At 40.5% G+C, this 22214-nt stretch overlaps 1 protein-coding gene across 5 annotated transcripts in view; it reads right to left on the minus strand.

The window, feature by feature from the left end:
* The window catches only part of CDK19 (cyclin dependent kinase 19), a 185653-nt gene that overhangs the window by 99021 nt on the left and 64418 nt on the right, over positions 1–22214 (minus strand). For 4 of the 5 annotated variants that reach the window (XR_008317905.1, XM_053303258.1, XM_053303347.1 and 1 more), the window contains one exon: positions 2259–2369. Coding sequence is in view for 4 of the 5 variants with exons in the window: in XM_053303258.1 (XP_053159233.1) it covers positions 2259–2369 (111 nt within the window). In the remaining variant the exon portion in view is untranslated. Of the gene's footprint in view, positions 1–2258; positions 2370–9587; positions 9663–22214 lie in introns of those variants that run through there. The other variant, XM_053303505.1, reaches the window with a different exon arrangement.

Here is a 22214-nt window from a genome sequence, read left to right on the forward strand (position 1 = left end):
CCATAATGAAGAACCACCTTTATTACTGTGGGCAATGCAAAGTGTCTCTTTGTGTGTTATTTCAAAAAACACTTGTACCTCTTTAAAACTAGAAAGTGCAGTTCAAAGTGCAAACCTGTTTCAATACTAGAAGCATTATTTCTGAAAGCAGCTAGTGAAGACACAGCTTAGGAAATGGTGATCATGTAATGGTAGCGTGCATGGAACGAGACAAAGGAACCTGAATAGCAATCAGTGAAATATGTACAATTTGCATTTTGACTACATAGCAGGCAGCTAACAAGAACTAAACAGTGGCCCTAAAAAGATATTGGTCATGTGGCATCGTTCACATAGTGCAAGCAGTATCCAAATGGCAACAGTCTGCAAATTGGATTCATAAACATGCTACTTACAAACTGAATTTTTATAAACATGCATTTTAGCAGCAAAACAGTGTTACATGGTTTAAATTCAACAGACACAGAACTGAAGTTATATGCATATATGAAGTTATTTATAATGAAATTTTGGCACTTGAGCCATTATTTATAATGAAACTATGACACTTGAGCATACACTCATTCTTTGTGTAATTAACTTTGATGAGGAAAACTTCAAAAGTGAGTGGGTGCAAGTTAGCAAATCTGTAAGAACAAGTCTACTCAATTAAATTATATGGTGCATGCAGTAGCATGAAATCTCTTGACTTTATATCATTCTAATCCAAGCTGTTTTGTTTTACTTTGAACACTGAGCACATGTATTTTTCTTGGCAGTAAACTGCTACTCATGTCTTGTGTAATGGGTTTTCATCATACAGTTCCCTCAAAATTGTAAGCAATACCACTATTGGTCACAGGCAAACCCAACTTAAATGTTAGTATATCCTAATTCAGTATAGCTTGGGTTTATCCAGCAAGGATCCAAGATCAAGAATGTTTCCACAGGAAATCTATCACAAAAAGATGTTAAGGGCAAGCATATGATTTGTTACACATAAGGATTCAAAAGTATGAAATAAATTGGACACATAAAATCCCCACTTGTAAGCAGTATCCAAACAAGCTCTTTGTATTGATCTTCAAGCCTCCCTTTCACTTGAATCTATGGACCACTCCTTTTGAAATACAGAACTTTAAAAACAATTTTTAAGGGCTAAATCAGACAAGACACAGATCATATCTCCCAGTGTTCTTTGTCATCTTAAAATCAGCTGCTGGAGCTGCTGGAGCTGAAGAACAAACTGGACTGGGGTTGAACTTAGGGGTGGGGAGAGAAGATGCAGGCTTCACCTCCCCCCACTGCCATTTTTTCAGTCATGTGCCATTATATTACATAGAGCTAGTTGCTGTTTGTCCTGCTGGGAGAAAAAACACAAGTACCCAATCACATCTCATTTGGTTCAGATATGCAGTGGAGATCTCCTGTTCAAAGAAAAAAGGTCAAAATTTGCACTAGACACACTAGATCCTTTAGTGGGCTCAGATAACTGTTTGGGTTGTGGTTCACAGTTTTGTTTTGTCTTCCAGCAGTTTTGTCTCTTGATATAGCTTTGTGAAAATCTATCATCTCAATGATGAAGTAACATTATTTTAGGTGAATTTAATTAATTAATAGATTAATTGAATTAATCACTGGATTTAGAGGGAAAAGAATATATTTTCGTTTCCAAAATGTGTTAATTTGAATCCTAATTTATTGCTTCATCTCCTTCAATCTAACCATTTATATTTTTATGGAATTATTCTTTTAGGAAGGAAGTACAACAAAATACAGGGTTTTAAAAGAATTTTTCTCTTAAACTTAAAAATTATAATTTTTTTCTCTTCAAGCAAAATTGAGAACTTTAGTTCATTACATGAATAAATATCAGGAATATGAAATTTTTGCAAACACTACAGAGCAGAGATTAGGTCAATGTGAATTCCAACAGCCTGAACAAACTCCTGGTAATTTTATACTTCCATTAAAAAAAAATCCTAGTCTTAATGAAAGGAAATCTGAACATCTATTGGCAGTTTTTGCTAAAAACAAACAAACAGGTTCTTTCTGAATAGGGTTTATCTGAAGGTGAGGCTTCTTTCTCTTTCCATAAAACCCAACTTGGTTCTTCATTCTTCTACATGCTTCATGCAGCAACACAAATTAAGTCAGCACATAAAGACTGGACAATTGTTCATAATAATCTGCTGCAAGATTTGGGGATGTTTTGTCCTATGACTTTACATCATAAACATTTCACACACAGAGCATCATATAGGAAATTTTGAACTTACCCACAAATCATGTTCAGCATAATCAAACAGCAGCCACACCTTTCGGTCACTATGAGAAAGGAACACTTTCTGTAATGCAATCACATTAGGGTGCTTCAGTTCTCGCAAAAGCTGCAAGTAAAGAGACAAAAACCATCAATACAGTATTTCTGCTGTCAAACAACAATTGACCTTTAATTTGACAAAAAGGCAGAAATAGTCTCCCTCCCAATGGTATGGTCTTACAGTGACTTTGGGGTAATACAAGTACAAGGAGTACTCCACTGATGGAACAAGGGAAAGTGTTCCTTTACAATAGAAGCCAGTAGTATAAAATAGTACAAAAGTAGAACAAAGAGTTGTACAATGAAAGCCAGCTTGTGTCTACCTCAGCTAGACATCAAATAGAAACAATATATAGGACTTCCTTCAGGGATGGATCTTGGCAGTGCCACCATATATTGCCTAAAGGGGTGAGATAAAACTACACTGATATGTAGTTTTTGCTCTCCTACTTCTCCCAGCTTCCTTTCTCACTCAGTTCCACTCTGGAGAGGTGTTGTAACACAGAAAGGGAGAAGATGTGGTCACTCCTGATCCAGACATGAAGAAGATGAATTACCTATGTATCCACAACATCATATGTTCATGCTAGTGATCCCATATAAACACCACATCCCATCCTCAGCTCTGCAGATGCATTACTTTATAATAAGATTTTATGAACATGATAATCACTCATACCCCCTAAAGCCAGGGTTATGGTTTCATTTCTAAGATTGAAACTAACCCTGCTTGTCTCATGGAGATTTAATGCAGCTCACCAAAAATGCAATGTAACATTAATAGATTCTGATGTAAACTGGGAAGCCATTCATATTTTTTGCTGCTGTTCCATGTATAGCCTGTGTGCTTTTTTCCTCAACAGTTTCACTTTATTTGACACTAGCCAGACCTCATCTGGAGTCCTGTGCCCAGCTCTGGGCACTACTAGGGATGTGCATGTTTCAACCGTGAACCTTTTCAACTTGAAATGGACTCAAAACAAAACGCCCTCTATTAAAAAGGCCTGCTTCGAGCTCGGAGCAGAACAATCCCGTTTCGACTGAAACATTTGGACGTTTCAAGTGTCATTTTGGAGGCCTGTTTTTTCCTTGTAGATTGGTTTTCTGGCACTAGCTTCCAATTGATTTGTGGTCTCCTTGCTTCTTGGTTGGCTTATCATCATACAAAGTGTTGTCATGGGCGACTGTGCCCCCAATGGCTGGGAGAAGGGAAACACAGAAAGAGGGTATTTCAAAATGTATTCAGAAGGACTGGGAGGCAGAAATAGCCCTTATGTTTCTCTTGAAGAGGATACATCAGGAGAGGAGGTAGGTAGGTTTGATTTTGTGGTTTTCTTTTCTTAGCACTGAGTATAATATGCTATGCTATTGCTGCTATAACTATCTGGTTTTGCTGGATCTCAGATTGACAAAGGCAGAACTTGGGTGCCTCCCTGCCTTGAGTTGTGATTTGGTTTGAGAGATAGTGTTGTGGCAAGAAATGGACAGTGGCAGGGGTGTGTGTGTGTGTGTGTGTGTGTGTGTGTGTGTGTGTGTGTGTGTGTAATATTTATTGGTGACTGCCTTTGATGAGTTCCGTTTCTGGCCTCGAGACTAACTTGTGCTTCATTCACTGCTCTGATATGCTCTGCAATCTGCATTCTGCACTGCAAGGTGTACTCAGTCAAAAAGTGGCTGAAGTTGCTCTAGTTGAGAGCATTTGGCTATGCTTGTTGTTAAGGGTGCTGCTATGGCAGCTATTGCAATGCTAGGAACTAATGAGTCATAATTGTGGGAGAGAGCAATTTGCGTCAATGATGTTGCTGCAGCACAGGCATTGTGGCTGGCAATGGATTCTGGGCCAGTGATTCTTTTTTGGCCATTTTTGGACTGTGTTTGAAATGTAGAACAAATTGGAGGTTCAGAGGATGACAACAAAGATGGTCAGGGGTCTGCCAAAGTAAACATGGAGGAAAGTTGAAAGAACTATATATGGGAAGCATACAAAAAGGTGTCCTTTTGTTCATGGGAGGGCTGTTTCAACCCCACACTAGAGCAGGGGTAGGCAACTTTGTAGTTCAGCAACAGCTTGAGAGCCAAGGTTGCCTACCCCTGGCACTGGAGTGTTGCATGAGAACAAAGAAACTAAATTGAAAGATGATGCTTTGTTTGTGTACTACTCTCATCTGTTTGTGCAAGAGGCTGCACAAACTCCTAAGAGAGTTTACAGAAGATGAATGACTGTTTTTCTTCCCCTCTCAGTTCTGTGCATCCAGCCTTATAGTTTGAAGTCAAAGCCTCTGCACCCATAGCTTAGATGCAGAGTGCCAAAAAGTGTGCTCCCCCAAAATATGAGGAAACAGACAAGATCATAAAGCAGCAGAATTTAGTTTGCTATAGAACAATTAAGAAGCAACTCATAAAATGTCCAAGGCAAATGGTTGCAGAAATGAAATAGAAACTTATAAACCCAAACAATAGGATTAACGCTGTCCCACTTTCCTGTTTTCAGACTGGGAGAGAATGGATTTTTAAAATTCATTTAGCACATGCTTGACATGCTTTTGTTAAGAGAGAGGAGGGGAAACAAAACAAAAAGAAATCCCACCCTTGTCATTGTGCCAGATCAGAAAAAAGCACACAAAGAATGCTCATTGCCCGAAACAAGGATAGCACGTTCATGGAGCCCTGGTGTGATCTGGAACAGCCAACATGGCTCCACTGGACACGCAGATAAACATCTGCTGAAAAATAAATATTTATTGCTAGGTTCCCATGTATTTACAACAGAAAGTCTCTCTGCCAGTTCACTTCAGCTTTCCTCATTAGGCAAGGTGTCTCTGTGGTAGACTCCAATGCAGGATCTTAAGAGTTATGGTCATATGCAGCCTCCATGTTCTTCATGGAATCGACCCATCAGACTATGTCTGGTTTCTTTAATAGAGGAAAGCAAGAAGTAACAGCAGCTCCCAATCTTCTACATCATCAGGTCCACTGAGATCCATCCATTCTTGAAAACCAGAATGCCATCCTGATCATGCACTCCAGGTTTCATCCCAGTATCTCAAATGCCAAGGTACATACGCCAATACATTATACAATTTTCCTTGCCCATTTGAAAGACAGGTACATGGTCAATCTGGGGTTTGTATCTGAAAAGCCAGGTTGTCCTAAATGTGCACACTGCTTTCATCCCAATGTCTGTTCAAAGGTGATCTGATTTGCATTTTATTTTCCTCACTAGTGTGGGTCAAGCTGATATTCAGCCTTGCAACACAGAACTGTGCCCCAAATGTGTGTTCCAAATGTCATTCTAAGATTTCAAGGCTTAGCGTTATTGGATTACAAACAGAATGCTAAATGAACAAGTTAAATTGAAGGCCTCACTTTGTTCAGCCAGTGACTGAAACATAGCTGTGCTACTGAAGATTGGTAAGGAATACATAACTAAACAATTTTAACATTAACTTTACAGTGCGTTGCACTCTAAGCCCAGAAAACGGGTCACCATGAAGCTCAGGAAGGTTACTATTTAACTGGACATTTAACAATGGGTTAAACATTAATAGAGAAAGAAGTGTACTGTTTATGCCTTTCACAAAGTCACCACTTAAACCATGAAGTTGAGAAAGATTCCTGAATGCAACCCTTGCAAGACAACACTTTCACTGCTACACAACAATCTGACTGTCATTTATTCTTGACAGTTCAACATATTATGCATCTGTTTTTAATTACACAGTATAAATCTTGTGCAGCAGCAAGACAGCCCTTAACGAATGTTTGTTACATTGGGTATTCCTAAAGCATTTATGGAAATTATCTACTGCCCTTTGTGATTTGTAGGTTGATTCTATCACAGAAATATTCTTAAGTGCAATCTGTTTCTGATGGTCCCCCAATACTCACTCTCTCTCTCTCTCTGTATTAAACTGGATGCTATCCATAACTTTTGGGTGTTCAAAGAGGGAATTGCCAAGCAGGCTCGGACTGGCCCACAGGGCAACAGGGCATATTCTCAGTGCACCCCTCGCAGGGCACCCTTGTGCCCCACCGCACTCGGCAGCAGTGAATAATCCCACCCTTAAGCACCCATTCTGCTCAAAACCCAGCACCCTCCACACAAACATTCCACTGCCCAATCAGTGCCCCCAGTCCAACCCGGTTGCCAAGGTAATACATATTATAAAAATGAAACATTTCCAACGGTATAAAAAGGTACATGACTTAATTGCCACTAACAGACTGAATGCTGAATTATATAAGCAGGGAAGGAAGGGGTTGGGGAACACCACTGCAAGTAGTTCTGCAGTAAATTTTTCTCAATTTAAATGCACTGGATTTAAAAATGTTGTTTACAATGCTAAACTCCTGTATTAAGGAAAGGAAAGGAAAGGAACGGGGAAAGGAGACTTGAAGTATTATAATGTTCTTATAATGGATTTATTTTACAACATTTACTAGAGGGTTGATATAGTGGCCATATGTTAAGAACAGGACAGAAAAATTGCATCCTGCCTTTATAAGCAGCAATCAGGAGTTAATTAGGTGCCATAGCTTATAACTAGAAAATGGCTCAACTGATTCCTTTTGAAAACTGGCAGTATAAGAGTAGATTTGAGGATGATCCATGCTGATTTTGAGATAGAAGAGGGTAAGAAATGGCTTCTTTATACGAGTACAGTTTGACGAGTGACACCAGCAGTTTGATTGTCTCCCCCCCACCCTTTGCTGCGGTTGGACATATCAGGCAATTTCTTAATTTGTACTGTGACCATAGGGAAACTGTTTTGTGTGTTAGATTAAGAGAAATATCAAGTATGCGATTCGCCCTAGACGTAGGGTAAAGGTTTGTAGTTTTTATTTAAAATGTGATTCAATGGCCCATTCTTGCCTATGATGATGATGAGGTCAATTGTGGCACATGCTCAGTAGGGAACATGTAGCAACAGCTTTAGCTACAGAAGCTGCCTCTTTAAATTGGAAAATGGTGGGTCCAACTCTTGGAGCTGCCTGAGGCACTATTAAACTTCAAAATGCCCCTGCTGCATGTTGTTAAGATTTAAGAGAGAGTGTAATTATCATTGAGGGTGGGGTGGGGAGTTAAGTTCTCAGTTCTCAACAACAGAGCACTGCATAGGCATATCCCACTGTTCCAGTAAAGACTCCCAAAATTCAAGGACTGTCATCAGAGACGTAAGTTTTGAGCGTTCTAAGAAAGAAAGAAAGAAAGAAAGAAAGAAAGAAAGAAAGAAAGAAAGAAAGAAAGAAAGAAAGAAATCTGATCATGTCTATGGAGAAGGTTAAGGTGGTGTGCTAGATTACTCTTCTTTTCAAGTTAAAATATATTTAAGATACTTTGAAGTTCCAAATATCTTCCCCCATCTTATATGTCAACTGAAGTTAATGTTATGGAGTTACACTAACTTAATCATAACTTCTTCCTCCTTGACTGTGCTAAGTTTGGGCCTCTCTGGCTGCCTGTCATATACATATCTGTACATTTTAGCCCATAGGGAAAATAATAGTTTCAGGGGAGAAATTTTAATCAGGAAAATTAGGAGCAGGGTAGGGAATTTTTCAAGTCAGCAAGCCTGTGAATTCATTGGCAATTTGGAGATTATTAAATATAACCTGGAACAAATGCAGAGTTAACCAGGAGGACTATTAAGAGAAGTGAGCTCCTTGCAACATTTAAAAACAAGTGGACCAATCTCATTCAAACTGCACACACTTAATGCTACTACCATGGATGACCACAATAATTATTTTGATAATTTTCTGCTCAGCCATTCATGACCTTTTACATTTTTGTTTTTTATTTGACAATTCATAAGAAGCGGATCAATTGATCTATTTCAAACTATACACTATTAAGACTTTGCATGGAGAGTATAAAGAACCAGATACAAACTGGAGTTAAAATGGGATGCCAGTAAAACTGGACCCCAACTATTTTAACATTAAATCAAATTAAAAAGCAAAATGGGGGCGGGAGAGTCTGAGGCACCCACTGAAGCTGGAGAGAAGTTATTCATACCCATTCCCTGCCCCCCATGTGGCCCAAGCCCAAATGGCTGTGCTGCTGGGGGAGGAGACCATATGAAATGGGAGGTATTAATCATGGGACCCCAGAACCCTCCACTCCACTCATACTTAAGGGAACTAAACAGTAACTTGCCCAGGCAACAATTGTCTTAAATTAAAACTGCAAACAGGCAACTAATTTCAAAACCGAAACACAAATTTCACTCCCTGTTCTGCTCTCTAGCTTCCCCTGCCACAGGCAGGCATCCTGCAGACAGAGCATCTGCCCCACCACACAACCACCCACCACTTTCCCAATGCCCAACAACTTCAAAGTGCTAACATGCGCATGACCACCCAGGGAGGACAAATTAATCTCATCCTGCTCAAAATGCTCCTAAAACACAACTACTAAAGGCATAGTGTTCAAGAAAAATGCCATCCCACATGGACAATAACTGCCCTAGCTCAACAGTGACCTTTTTATGTGCCCTAAAAAGTGCCCTCATATCCCTCACACCAGGCCAACACAGCCTGGGCAGGAGTTAAGAACATAAGAAAAGCCCTGCTGTATCAGGCCCAAGGCCTATCTAGTCCAACATCCTGTTTCACACAGTGGCCCACAGGCAAGAGTTGAGGGCATGCACATTCTCTCCTACTGTTACTCCCCTGCAACTGATATTTAGAGCCATCTTGCCTCTGAGGCTGGAGGTGGCCTACTTGCATCTTGAAGCATAAAGTCAATATTGATTCAAATCCCTGGAGACCTTGGACACAAAATCTAGACTGAGACAGACCATTCTCACCCAGGTGCACCAAGAGAATGTCAGGTGATGATCTCCATGATAGCAGGTCCTCCAAGGCAGGAATAATATCACCCCACAGAATCATCTCCCAAAAGACCCAGCAAAAATAAGACCTAGGCCAAAAGCCCAGGTGCTAGTCCTTCGACATGCTCAGAAGGACCTCATATAAGATGATCCAAATGGAAACTGCATCGGTTCTGATAGGTCCATCTAGGGAAGAAAGAAGCGTACAATAAGGAATGCAGAAGATGCAGGTTGAGATTGCTAACCGGAGAAAAAAAGAAGCAGAACCTGCAGGTGGAGAAGTGTTATATAAACTCCAAGCCACTGCAACATTGCATAAGAAGAAAAACAGTCAGGGGGAAGGGAATAGCAACCAGATATCCTGCGAGGGAACGACGAAATGAAGCAGTACAGTACTCAGAAAATAACTGATAAATGCTGGAGACCATCCTCTTAGGCCGTGGACCTACCCCAACTTCGAAAGTCAAGCACATTCACTTCCTAATTGTAACTGAAAAGAGAAGAACACTTGCTTGTCCCAAAGTCTGAAAATCTAAAGAGATGTACTGGGATGTGAAAAGGGAGAATGCAATGCAGAGTAGATGTTACATGCAAGCAAGAAAGTAACCAGACCAGGGGTGGCACCAAATTCACGAACTGGATACAGAGGCTATCTCACTATCAGGTTTTCCTTGTTCACTCAAGCTCCAAAATGCCAGGAAATTGCAGCTGTTGGGGCCATTTGCTCCTAAATGAGTCAAGCACTTTGAGGAGTAGGTTTTCAGATAATACAGTGTGCCTTCCTTGCAAAGTTCTCAGCCCCAGAAAGTTCAAAAAAAGGGCAAGATCCAAATTAGGTTCCTTATTATTAAGTTCAATTTAAATCAATGCAACAAGATAATAATGATTAATTTAAGCCCTATTAATTTCAGTGGGACTTTCTCGTGAGAAATTTAATCTGGATCTTGCCCAGACACACTATGCAAGAACAGAAATCCCCTTTTGGTTTATGGGTGTTTCATTTTTCATACCTTGTCATGGAATTTGTTCCTCTCCGAACTCGGTAGTTTCTTCCTCAAGTTCATTTTTTCCTTCTCCCACTGAGAGTGACATTGTGATGGAGATCAGGATTACATGAGAGTTTACAGGCCTGTTCAGCTTAGGCCCCCTAGTTGTTTTTGAACTACAATTCCCATAATTCCCAGCTACAGTAGCCAATAGCCAGGGATTATAGGAACTGTAGGGCAATGTCTGCAAGAGGGTCGAAACTGAGCAGTCCTGATTTAGGAATATAAAGGTAAAGTTGTGCTGTCGAGTCGGTGTCAACTCCTGGCGACCAAAGAGCCATGTGGTTTTCTTTGGTAGAATACAGAAGGGTTTTACTATTGAGATGGCAATTGTAAACCCCTCCTGTATTCTACCAAAGACAACCACAGAGCTCTGTGGTCACCAGGAGTCGAAACCAACTTGATGGCACACTTTACCTTTATTTTACCATTGCCATCTCCCACACAGTATGAAATGATGCCTTTCAGCATCTTCCTATATTGCTGTTGCCCAATATAGATGTTTCCCATAGTCTGGGAAACATACCAGCGGAGATTTGAATCAGCAACCTATTGCTCCCTAGGCAAGTTACTTCCCCGCTGCACCATTAGGTGGCTTAGGAAGATAAATACTTACTACTTATATAAATATGTATGACTGTTCAGACTCCTTTATATACATTGCTGTATCAAATTACTTAAAATGAAAGACCAATGATACAAAATAACTGCAATTTTACGGAAAGTGACTCTGCCCTATCCCCATATGGCTTACATTTCATTAGGTTTGCAGTGCTGCCGTTCAGTAACCACCAAGTCAGCAGATCCAAAGATTGTCCTTCCTCTGCCGCAAACTCAAGAAATAGTTAAAAGTAAGGCACTCTCTTTCTCTCAGCAATCTTGCTCATTCTGCACTATGAAGAAATATAATCTACTGCATAGGATTTTTGTTTCAAGATTACAAAAGGCAGGATGCCTCTGAGTACCAGTTGCAGGGGAGCAACAGCAGGAGAGAGGGCATGCCCTCAACTCCTGCCTGTAGGCTTCCAGTGGCATCTGGTGGGCCACTGTGTGAAACTGGATGCTGGACTGGATGGGCCTTGGGCCTGATCCAGCAGGGCTATTCTTATGTTCTTAAAAGTAACCAAAAACACATGTGGGAATAAGGAGGCATGCTTTATCTGTGCCTTTCCTGCACTGAGCAGGGGGTTAAACTAGGTAACCTTCAAACTACCTTCCAACTATCTTTCTGTGTAGGTAGTATAAGTTGCCAATTGGTACATAACCTGAAATGGTAGCTTCAGTTTTATAGATTCAATGCATCTATTCTAGTTAAGAGACAGGTCCACAACTCTGCCATCCAGCTCCAAGGTAGTGGTGAAGCTGGAACAAGCCACAGCATAAATAGTGGTTAGAGTGCTGGACTAGGACTGGGAAGAACCAAGTTCAAATCCCCATTCAGCCATAAAACTAGCTGGGTGACTCTGGGCTAGTCACTTCTCTCTCAGCCTAACCTACTTCACAGGGTTGTTGTGAAAGAGAAACTCAAGTATGTAGTACACCGCTCTGGGCTCCTTGGAGGAAGAGCGGGATATAAATGTAAATAATAATAATAATAATAATAATAATAATAATAATAATAATTAAAAAAAAAATAAGTCAAGAACCGAGCAGAAAAATTGAGAAATAAGCCACTGCATGGTCAATATTTGCACAATATAAGTGGAAAATCAGACATCACCAAGACCTGGCAATGGCTTAAGAATGGCAACTTGAAGAAAGAAATACTGGCTGCACAAGAATAGGCACTAAGAACAAATGCAATAAGAGCAAAAGTCGAAAAATCAACCACAAACAGCAAGTGCCGCCTTTGTAAAGAAGCAGATGAAACCGTGGACCACCTAATCAGCTGTTATAAAAAGATCGCACAGACTGACTACAAACAAAGGCATGACAAGGTAGCAGGGATGATACACTGGAACATCTGCAAAAAATACAAGCTACCTGTAGCCAAAAATTGGTGGGACCATCAAATTGAAGAAGTGGTAGAAAATGAAGATGTAAAAATATTATGGGACTTCCGACTACAAACAGACAAACATCTGCCACACAATACACCAGATAGAACTGTAGTCGAGAAGAAAGAAAAACAAGTTAAAATCATCGACATAGCAATACCAGGGGATAGCAGAATAGAAGAAAAAGAAATAGAAAAAATAACCAAATACAAAGATCTACAAATTGAAATTGAAAGGCTGTGGCAGAAAAAGACCCAAATAATCCCAGTGGTAATTGGCGCCCTGGGTGCAGTTCCAAAAGACCTTGAAGAGCACCTCAACACCATAGGGGCCACAGAAATCACCATCAGCCAATTACAAAAAGCAGCTTTACTGGGAACAGCCTATATTCTGCGACGATATCTATAACAACTGACAATAAAATTCTGGCATCCCAGGTCCTTGGGAAGGACTCGATGTCTGGATAAAACAAACCAGTCAATAACACCTGTCTGACTGTGTAAACAAGAACTAATAATAATAATATTTATTCATTCATTCGATTTCTATACTGTCCTTCCAAAAATGTCTCAGGGTGGTTTACACAGAGCAATAATACATAAATAAGATGGATCCCTGTCCCCTCACAACCTAAAAAGAAACATAAGATAGACACCAGCAACAATCACTGGAGATACTGTGCTGGGGATGGATAAGGCCGGTTAGGGTTGGGTTAGGGTAAGATATATCTCGTGGCCCTTAACAGTCACAATTTCCCATGATTTTGGAACATGGAAAGCCCTTAACACACCACTGAGCAAAGACCTTAACACAACAGAAAGGGCTTGAAAACTAAAGTTAAACTTTTCCTAGATTTTAAAGATGTGGATCTGAGCAAAATGCATTCCAAGCTACATTTTTGCTATGCATAGCAATCTGCGAGACTGTATTGCAGCCTGTAATTGTATGGAGTGGAAATGTATTCCAGTGAATTGGACAACCTTTCACAGATGGTGGGCAAGGAATATACATTGATTTTGCTGATGTACCAAACTTCATGCACAACTTTTCAGAAGTCATTCTGCTGAAATGAGACATTAAAATGTAAGAACATCGGTATCACATGCTGATATAAGTGTTCACTAGAATGAATACAATGCAGTACAATTCTTGTATGCTTCCTTAGGTTTGGCTACAAATACAGTTACATCCAAAGATTTAGCTGTTTTTTCTTTGAAGGCACTGGAAACAATTATGGTCATGTTCTTAGATGCCTGGAGTATGACTTGTTCTGAAAGGAAGCAAGCAAGGCCAGCCTTATTGTTTGGGAGAGCCAAGAAGTCTGGCCGGTAGTTTGAAAATGTAACAATTCTCTTCACCAGATTTCCAAACTGAATTAACTTATTTTGATGGATTCTGACCTGTATCTGTCAAATGTAATATCAATCCTGTCAAAATCATGTCCACTCTGAAGCACAGAATTTTAAAGAATTGTTCAGTGGGGTCACCAAAAGGTATACAGCCATAGGGTTTCCTTAGTGCCACGATACATGCTTGGCCATCAGTCACAAGATATGAAGTTGATGGGCTTTCCCGCTGGCCATGGGTGGGCTCGAGTAGTCAGTCACCCAGTCGGGGGGCCAAGAAGACGGAGGCAATACAACCCTTGGGTACAGGCAAAGTCAGCTGGCACCCTACACAGTTGCCAGGGAAAGCCAGGACACACAGGAACTCACAGACTGTGATGGGCCAGCATGGCCCAACAGGTTGCCTCCTGGTGGCAAAGATGAGAAGGCAGGGCCTCAACAGCTGGCAAAACAGGAAACAGCTGAAGGAGGGAGGGTGCAGGCAACTACATTGGAGAGGGTGAAGTCAGGAGAGGGTGGTTGGGATTGCCCTAACTGCAGGGCTTTATTTAAGGCTTGGATGGCCAGGGATGAGGAGGTCTGGAGAGATGGGAGTGAGTTGGACCAAGAGTCTCCCAGTGAGGAGCAGTCTTACCCCTCTCCTTGACAGCTGGTAGAGGAATACGGTGACAATTAACCCCCTCACCAGCATTTCTGAGGCCACTTCCACAGCCTATGAATAGGATCAGAGGATGGGAGGCAGCTGGATAATGTGATTCCAAGCCACTGCGTGACAGAAGTACCTTCAAGTATCACCTGAGAAGGACACAGGATGTCATTTATCAAGACATCTGCAATAATTGAGTTCTTTCCAGCTCTGAGGTCTCTATTACGTTGAGTGCAACTAGCACTGACATAAGGTCATGTTGCAGTATTTTGGAAGTTCAACACTCTTCTTCCTTCATAAGCCACGATTAAGAGATGCAAGATGTTCTAATCAGTTCTTAAAGTGGCACTCTTGTTTTTTCTTTGCTTTTTACCATGCTTCTGCATAATATAAAGAGCTGCAAATATTGACGCTTTTACTTTCTTTAATGAAAAATGGGATTGAATGTGCACAGTTCTCTCTGCTGAATCCATGAGTCTATCTCAAGTAAAAGCAAACTGCTGCTCCTGACCCAGTGTTCAGCATTGAGCAGAGACTCTTGAACAGCCTGTGTAGCCACATCCATTGTACCAATGGCATGAAGAGCTTAAATGGACAAGTCAGGAGAAAACACATCGACTCCTTCCAAAGTCTGAAGCACTTTACATTCAGCACAATGATCTCATCATTTTTCTTGCATGAATCAATTTGTTGCAAGTCACTTGAACATCAAGTTCAGGTGCAAATATTGCCCTTGGGTTGCAATCTGGGCACATAAATTGTTCAACCGAGCCAACTTGCTGAGTACTGAATGTGTTTATGTGATTTCTATTATTCAGCCACTCCTGGATGTGGACAGGATCATCCTGACAAGTAGAGCCTTTTACAACCCAGTTTCCCTGTCAGAACTGAAGAACTTTCTGGGATAGCTGGTTCATTTGTGCAAGCAACACAATTCTCCTTCTAGCATAGTTTATATGATTATACAGGTGAAACTCAGAAAATTAGAATATCGTGCAAAAGTCCATTAATTTCAGTAATGCAAATTAAAAGGTGAAACTGATATATGAGACAAATGCATTACATGCAAAGCGAGATAAGTCAAGCCTTAATTTGTTATAATTGTGATGATCATGGCGCACAGCTCATGAAAACCCCAAATCCACAATCCCAGAAAATTAGAATATTACATGGAACCAAGAAGACAAGGATTGTAGAATAGAACAATATCGGACCTCTGAAAAGTATACAGTGTACTGTGCTTGACTGGCCAGCAAACTCGCCTGACCTGACCCCATAGAGAATCTATGGGGCATTGCCAAGAGAAGGATGAGAGACATGAGACCAAACAATGCAGAAGAGCTGAAGGCCGCTAATTAAGCATCCTGGTCTTCCATAACACCTCATCAGTGCCACAGGCTGATAGCATCCATGCCACGCCGCTTTGAGGCAGTAATTGCTGCAAAAGGGGCCCAAACCAAGTACTGAATACATATGCATGCTTATACTTTTCAGAGGTCCGATATTGTTCTATTCTACAATCCTTGTCTTCTTGCTTCCATGTAATATTCTAATTTTCTGGGATTGTGGATTTGGGGTTTTCATGAGCTGTACGCCATGATCATCACAATTATAACAAATTAAGGCTTGACTTATCTCGCTTTGCATGTAATGCGTCTGTCTCATATATCAGTTTCACCTTTTAATTTGCTTTACTGAAATTAATGGACTTTTGCACAATATTCTAATTTTCCGAGTTTCACCTGTATGTGTGAAAGTATAGCATAATTCTTCTGAATGTATACAAATGCAAAGCCCAAATTATGTCTCTCTAAGCCCTAAAGAAGACCAGGAGGGTGCAAACTGTGTTCATGTTCATCCACCAGAACCGTCAATCAAGATTGCTGGCTGTGCAGCTTTGCATGGTTCATATGAGAAAATTTAAATATAAGGCACTTCATTAAAAAAAACCTGTTTGTACAATAGAGCAGAGCAAACTAGTAGGTCTGAAACTGTTGCCATTAAGTGTCAGAAATAGCTACCATAGACTGCTATGAGACAACTTTTTAATGCATGGGACAACTTTTTAAGTACTTACTGAATTTGAAAAGCTTATTTGGCTTAAACTGCTTGATCTATCATCAGAGACATGTACATAGGTGAATGAAAATCAATTTTAAAGAGGAAGAAAAAGGAAGAGTTCTTCTCTAATCCCTTCACAGCCTTAGTCTCAGAGACCTAGGCAGGCTAAGGACTCCTACTCTGTATAAAAGTCTTAGCTCAAAGGTTAAAAAGAAAGAACAAAACTTGCTTACTTTAACCTTCCCTCTCTAACTGGCATTGCCTCTCCACTGGTTTCTTTTTCTTCATTCCGAATTGCATGGGCATGGGGAATCAGGATTGTGACCACAGTGAAAGAATATTTAAGCCTTTTACCCCATGACTCTCATGCTGGTGACAATTACCTGTTTCCCAAGATCTGAAGTTGGGGAAGGTGGAGTGCCCTTTGGATAGCTCCTTGGCTAAATATCACCTGTTTTTCCCTCTGCTGTGGTGATTGGCATTTCAGTATTTTAGCTTGGTAAACGTATTTTGAATCAGCAAATAAAATTATGATAAAAGACCTATTTTCCAACTCTTCACCAAAAATGCCTATGGAACCTTAAAAACACACATATCGGGAAAATTGCCCTAGTCTATAAGGATGGGACAAATGGTGGTCAGACACCCAAAACTGAGCAACATTTATGATGCACGTAGGATGTTTTACAACAAATAAGTGTATACTATTTGCACTCTTGGATTTTATCCTGTTTTTTGTGTGTATGATATTATTGGGTGCCACCTTTCTTTACAAAAATCATGTCACACCCTTATTCTGTAGCAAGCATTTGAAAGGCAATTGTTCTATAAATAATTCCATTTCAGGCTCTTAAAATGTTCTGGTATTATTGAACATTCTTCTTAAACAAAAGCACTTCAAGTGACTTCAAAAGGATTATGCTTTGATTCAAATAAAGGAAATGAGACAATTAGCATTGTGCTGTGCCTTTAGCCCATGGGGTTCACAGAAAAAGTATAAAGTTTGGCACTCTTATTAAGAGATGGAAGGCATGTTTAAACACATTACTAGCTTGCATATTTGCAAACAAAGTAAAAATAGTTACAACCTATCAGTACCTGCTTATTTCTAAATCAAGACTCAAGTATTGGAGGGCACACACCACACACAATATTTCCTAAAAGGGTATCAATGCAGAAAAGTTTCAAAGTAGCAGAGCAAGAACTATAAGCTATCAAAAAAACTTTATTTAAAAAAAACACAAAGGTGCTCTAATGGGATAGATGCTAAGCAGTCCCTGATGGGAACTACAATACCAACATGTTTAAGATTTACTGAATGTAATAGTACAAATGTTTCCCACATTCTAAACAAAGGAATAAATTAAGAAATATGCAGCAATCACAAGCCTCTTCCAAAAACCTAAACTGAAATATTTAATGTTTTACTTAACCAACAGCACATGCACGTAGAAACTTGTACCATTATCTAAAATAGAACAAATAATTTGTTCTTGACTGGTAAAATAACTCATTCTCAAGCAGTGGCATTTTTTAATTAAGAAACTAAAAATGAGGTTTTGTGGGCAACAACAAATGGTGAACAACTTCATATTGCCTAAAGTTATGTTAAAGCTTATTATATACTGCAGTACCATAATTTCGCAAGGTTCTCAGCAAGGCTGTAATAATGTCCCTCTCACAAATTTCATTAAAAGTGAAGAATGTAAAATAAGTAAAATGCCTAAAGATATTTTGGGAATGCGTCTTAATTATGTTTTCTTCAGAGCCTTAACTGTGCCATGTGACAGGAGTAAATAGAAGGAACAGAGATCTTCTGAAAATGTATACAATATTCATTTTTCCCCCCTACAAAAAGTTAATTGCATTGACTTAATTGTCAAGTACAAACACTTTCCTTCCACAATTTCTGCTTAACATGATGTGGAAAAATGAAGACTTTTTTAAAAAAATAAATCTTTCAATTCTTTTACAGTCTCATGTTATAGTGCGAATTAAGACAACTATACTGGTAACATTGAATGAATTACTCCATTTTGTATTTTATAGCTTTCTGGAATTTAAAAAAATTAATCTTAGAAGTTTCTGCCATAAAAATTTCTGTTTGAAGTATCAGAAATTAATATTTTAAAATTTTAAACTGTTATAATGTGTCAATCTTTTCTGTTATCATTTATTTTGTTTTAATTAATGTCTTAACTTTTCTGTCATTTATTCTGTTTTAACTAATGTTTCTGTTGTAAACCACCCAGAGACATGAGTTTGGGCAGCATAGAAATACGTTAATTAATAAAATTATAGACATGTTTCCGATATAAACTTTGAAACTGAAAGGCACTTTTTTAAATGTAAAGAAATAATCCAACATACACAATCTATGATTATCACCGAGCCAAGATTAAACACGCAAGACCCACAGATTTCAGTAAGATGGAGTGTTTAACTTTGGATAGATGAAGCCCTATTAACATCTCCCCGATTTAGCAATATTTAATACTATGGTCCAACAGATTTAAAGAAAAATACTAGTGGACCCAGACGCAGAGCATCTGCACCTCTACTTGGGCCCAGCCATTCCCCCCCACCCTGCCCCATGCCTGACTTTCTGGCGGGCTGACCGGCCAGCCCCCCTCCGCAGCTGTCCCCCCGGGCCAGGCTGTTCCGCCGCCGCCGGCTAGGCTAGGCTAGGTTGGCCCGCCGCCGCTTCCTTCATGCGGCCAGGTCAGGGCCCGCTGCCGCCACCATCTCACCCTTGCAGGCAGGCCAGGCCCAGGCCCAGGCCATCCCACCACTGCCGCCTCCTCCCAGCCAGCAGGGCTTTGCCTGCCGTCTGCCCACCTCTTCTGGCCGGAATAGCTTCACCCTCCGCCTCCTGGCCGCTATTGTTATTCCTCTGCACTTCAATGCTGGAACTCTTGCATGCTCTAGAGCATCTACGTGCTAATATTTGATTGCTCCCCTCACCTTAGAGATCTCCCCACCCTCACCTGAGCTGCACTACTGCTCCTTCTCCTCCATCCCATTGCTTCCATCCCCCTCACCCCTCTTGGTCATGGCTATAGCATTGCTGCTGCCTATTCGCCAAGCTGCAGCCCGAGAGACCTCCCCACCCTCACCTGAGCCCTGCTCCTGCTCCTCCCCACAGGAGCAGAAGCAGTGGTTGACCGGGCCATTCTTCGCTGCTGCCACCACCATGGCTGCTAATTCCCCTCAGGCCGTTGAAAGGTCCAGGCCCGTCCCTTGCCTGCCTGCCTCCCTCTGACAATGGCCTCGGTAACCCCAAACAGTAGCAGTGGTTGACTGGACCCTTCCTTGCTGCCAGTGCTGCCATGGCCACTCATTTCCCTCAGACTGCTGACAGAACTTCTTCCAACCAGTAACAGTTGCATTCCAACTGACCTTAACCATCACAGTCTTCTCCTCTTATTTGCATATGGAATCCCTACTGCCCAATCAGGTGCTTCAGCGGGGGCTTGGTTTCCCACATCCCCACACATCCCTCTGATCTGTCTACAGGAATTAATTAGGTAGGTAGGTAGGTAGAGAAATGTGTGTCACTATCCTCATATTTCAGATGTTAATATTCAGGTATATATACCTTAGAACTCAGAATTCCTTCTGCCCATTGAAGCAGTGGAAACATATTTTCCCATCTCATCCCAACACACACACACACACACACACACACACACACACACACACACATACCCCTCAACAAAATTAGGGATTCAATTGCATGCTCACACTCTGCATAGATAGATTCTCTCCAGGATGATCTGTCTTCAACTTGACCTTTTAGATCTCTCAGTGGTGCATTCATTGCTATCATAATCAAGTCAATCCACCTTGCTGCTGGTCATCCTCTTCTGTCATAAACCTGTCCCACTAATTTGGAGCTATAAATATCAGCCGCCGGAGAGTGAAACAGACAGGAACAGAAGTCAAACAACAAAGCCAGGCAGTAAGCAGTTTCTTCAAACCAGAGTCAGTCCGGGTAGTAATATCATCAGTCAGTCGAACAGAGTCCAAATCATAATCCACAAACAGAGTCCCAATGGTCCAAGGTCAAAACACAGGCACGGCAAACAGGAACACAGCCAAGTATCTCAGTGAAAAACAACATTGATACCAGCATAGCGGCTGTGGCAAAGCCGGCTAATATAGGCTGAAACCATGTGCTGTTGATCATAGATCCCCGACTCAGCAGCCTTGCTTGTTAGTCTAGCCATTCTGCTCATGCGGTCCTTTATCTCCTGCTGTCTCTTTGAGCGATGCCTCTCCACTGCTGAGACCAGCCGTCCTTTTTCCATAGGAGCTACCACGACAGGCTCTAACTCTTCTCCAGCTTCCCATGGGCTGGTCCCACTCTCCTCTGCAAGTTCTGGACCTTGCACTCTCACCTCTACTGCCATCCAGTCCATCTCTTCCTCCTCCTCTTCGGAGTCCATCCATGTGCTCATAACATCTTCTCTTTCCTTCAACTTTCCCCAGCATTATGGACTTCTCAAAGGAGCTGCATAATGTGTCCGAAGTATGATAGTTTGAGCCTCGAGTTAAAATTCTGGATTGATCTGTTCTATGATCCATTTGTCTGTTTTCCTGGCTGTCCATGGTATCCTCAAAAGTCTTCTCCAGCACCAAAGTTCGAAAGCGTCAATGCTTTTTCTATCTTGCTTCTTCAAAGTCCAGCTTTCGCATCCATAGAGTGTCATGGGAAAAACCATTGTCCGAACGATTCTAATCTTTGCAGGTATAGACACGTCACAGCATCTAAATATCCCTTCCAAAGCCTTCATTGCAACCCTACCAAGTGCTAGTCTGCAGCGTATTCTTGGCTGCTGAATCCTTTACTGTTGATGGTTGATCCTAAAAAGCAGAAGCTCTCCACCACTTCGATTATCAATTCTGAGGCTAGTTGCTGTATCCATTGTCATTAATTTAGTCTTCTTCATATTTAGTCATAGTCCCATTTTTTCACTGTGCTCCTTGACTTTCATTACTAGAGCTTGCAGATCATCCAGTGTTATTGTACATTAAAGTGCAAAGGTAAATGAAAGCAACTGAGACATGGTAGAAGAGACTAAAGGGAAGGAATGGTTCTCATCTGATGGCATATTCCACTATAGGGGAGATTCTCATTGTACCAATGGCATATAGATTAGAAATCATCATTAGCACTGCTTGATGAAGTACTTTCACTAGTTGACATATATGAGAAACACATTCTTGATAAATGTACATCTTTTTAGTACACCTTACATTTTTTAATAATTATTTTCAGTGCTTCCAATCATCATAACAGAGAGAAGCATTTAACTTATACTGAACACAAAACTGCATAATCTCTCCTAATTATAGATCAAAAGATTTTTCAACCATGGCACATGCTTAAAAGGTATGAAGCCATAAATTGTTTTCAGTTCAAAATGGAGCAATACGAAGTATTCCGCAAGAGTATTTTCTACATCATTCTTTAAAGAACTCTTCCTCTGGCAACAGGTTTACTCCAAAGTGTCCCACAGATTTCAACAGAATTTATTACCAATTAACTTAGAAAGTTAACTGAGATCTTAGAAAGCACAGCAAAAATCAAAAATCAAAAATCAAAAAATCAATAATAGTTTTCTACTAAGTTTTCACAAATACTATAGACACCTACAGTACATCCTAATTTGAAACCCAGCAAGCAAGACTGACATGAATAGACAGAATCAGAACTTTCTACAGTTTGAAAACATGTCTGGAAGCTATAAATGTAGTAGGGTATATATAATAAAGTGGTATATTTTTCAAGCATACCTTAACCATGAGAACTAATGCATTACTTCTTACAGTGTTGCTCTTTCCCACCCCAAAAGCAAAGTTTTAAAAATAATATCATTCTTGCTACACAGTAGACACCAGGTAACAGCCCCAAAATAAGTTCTTTCCATACTATGTAAACAATGCTCACACTTAGATGAACCTCCAAGGACTGCAA

The sequence above is a fragment of the Hemicordylus capensis genome, chromosome 1 (assembly GCF_027244095.1).
Source record: "Hemicordylus capensis ecotype Gifberg chromosome 1, rHemCap1.1.pri, whole genome shotgun sequence".
Lineage (NCBI taxonomy): Eukaryota > Metazoa > Chordata > Lepidosauria > Squamata > Cordylidae > Hemicordylus > Hemicordylus capensis.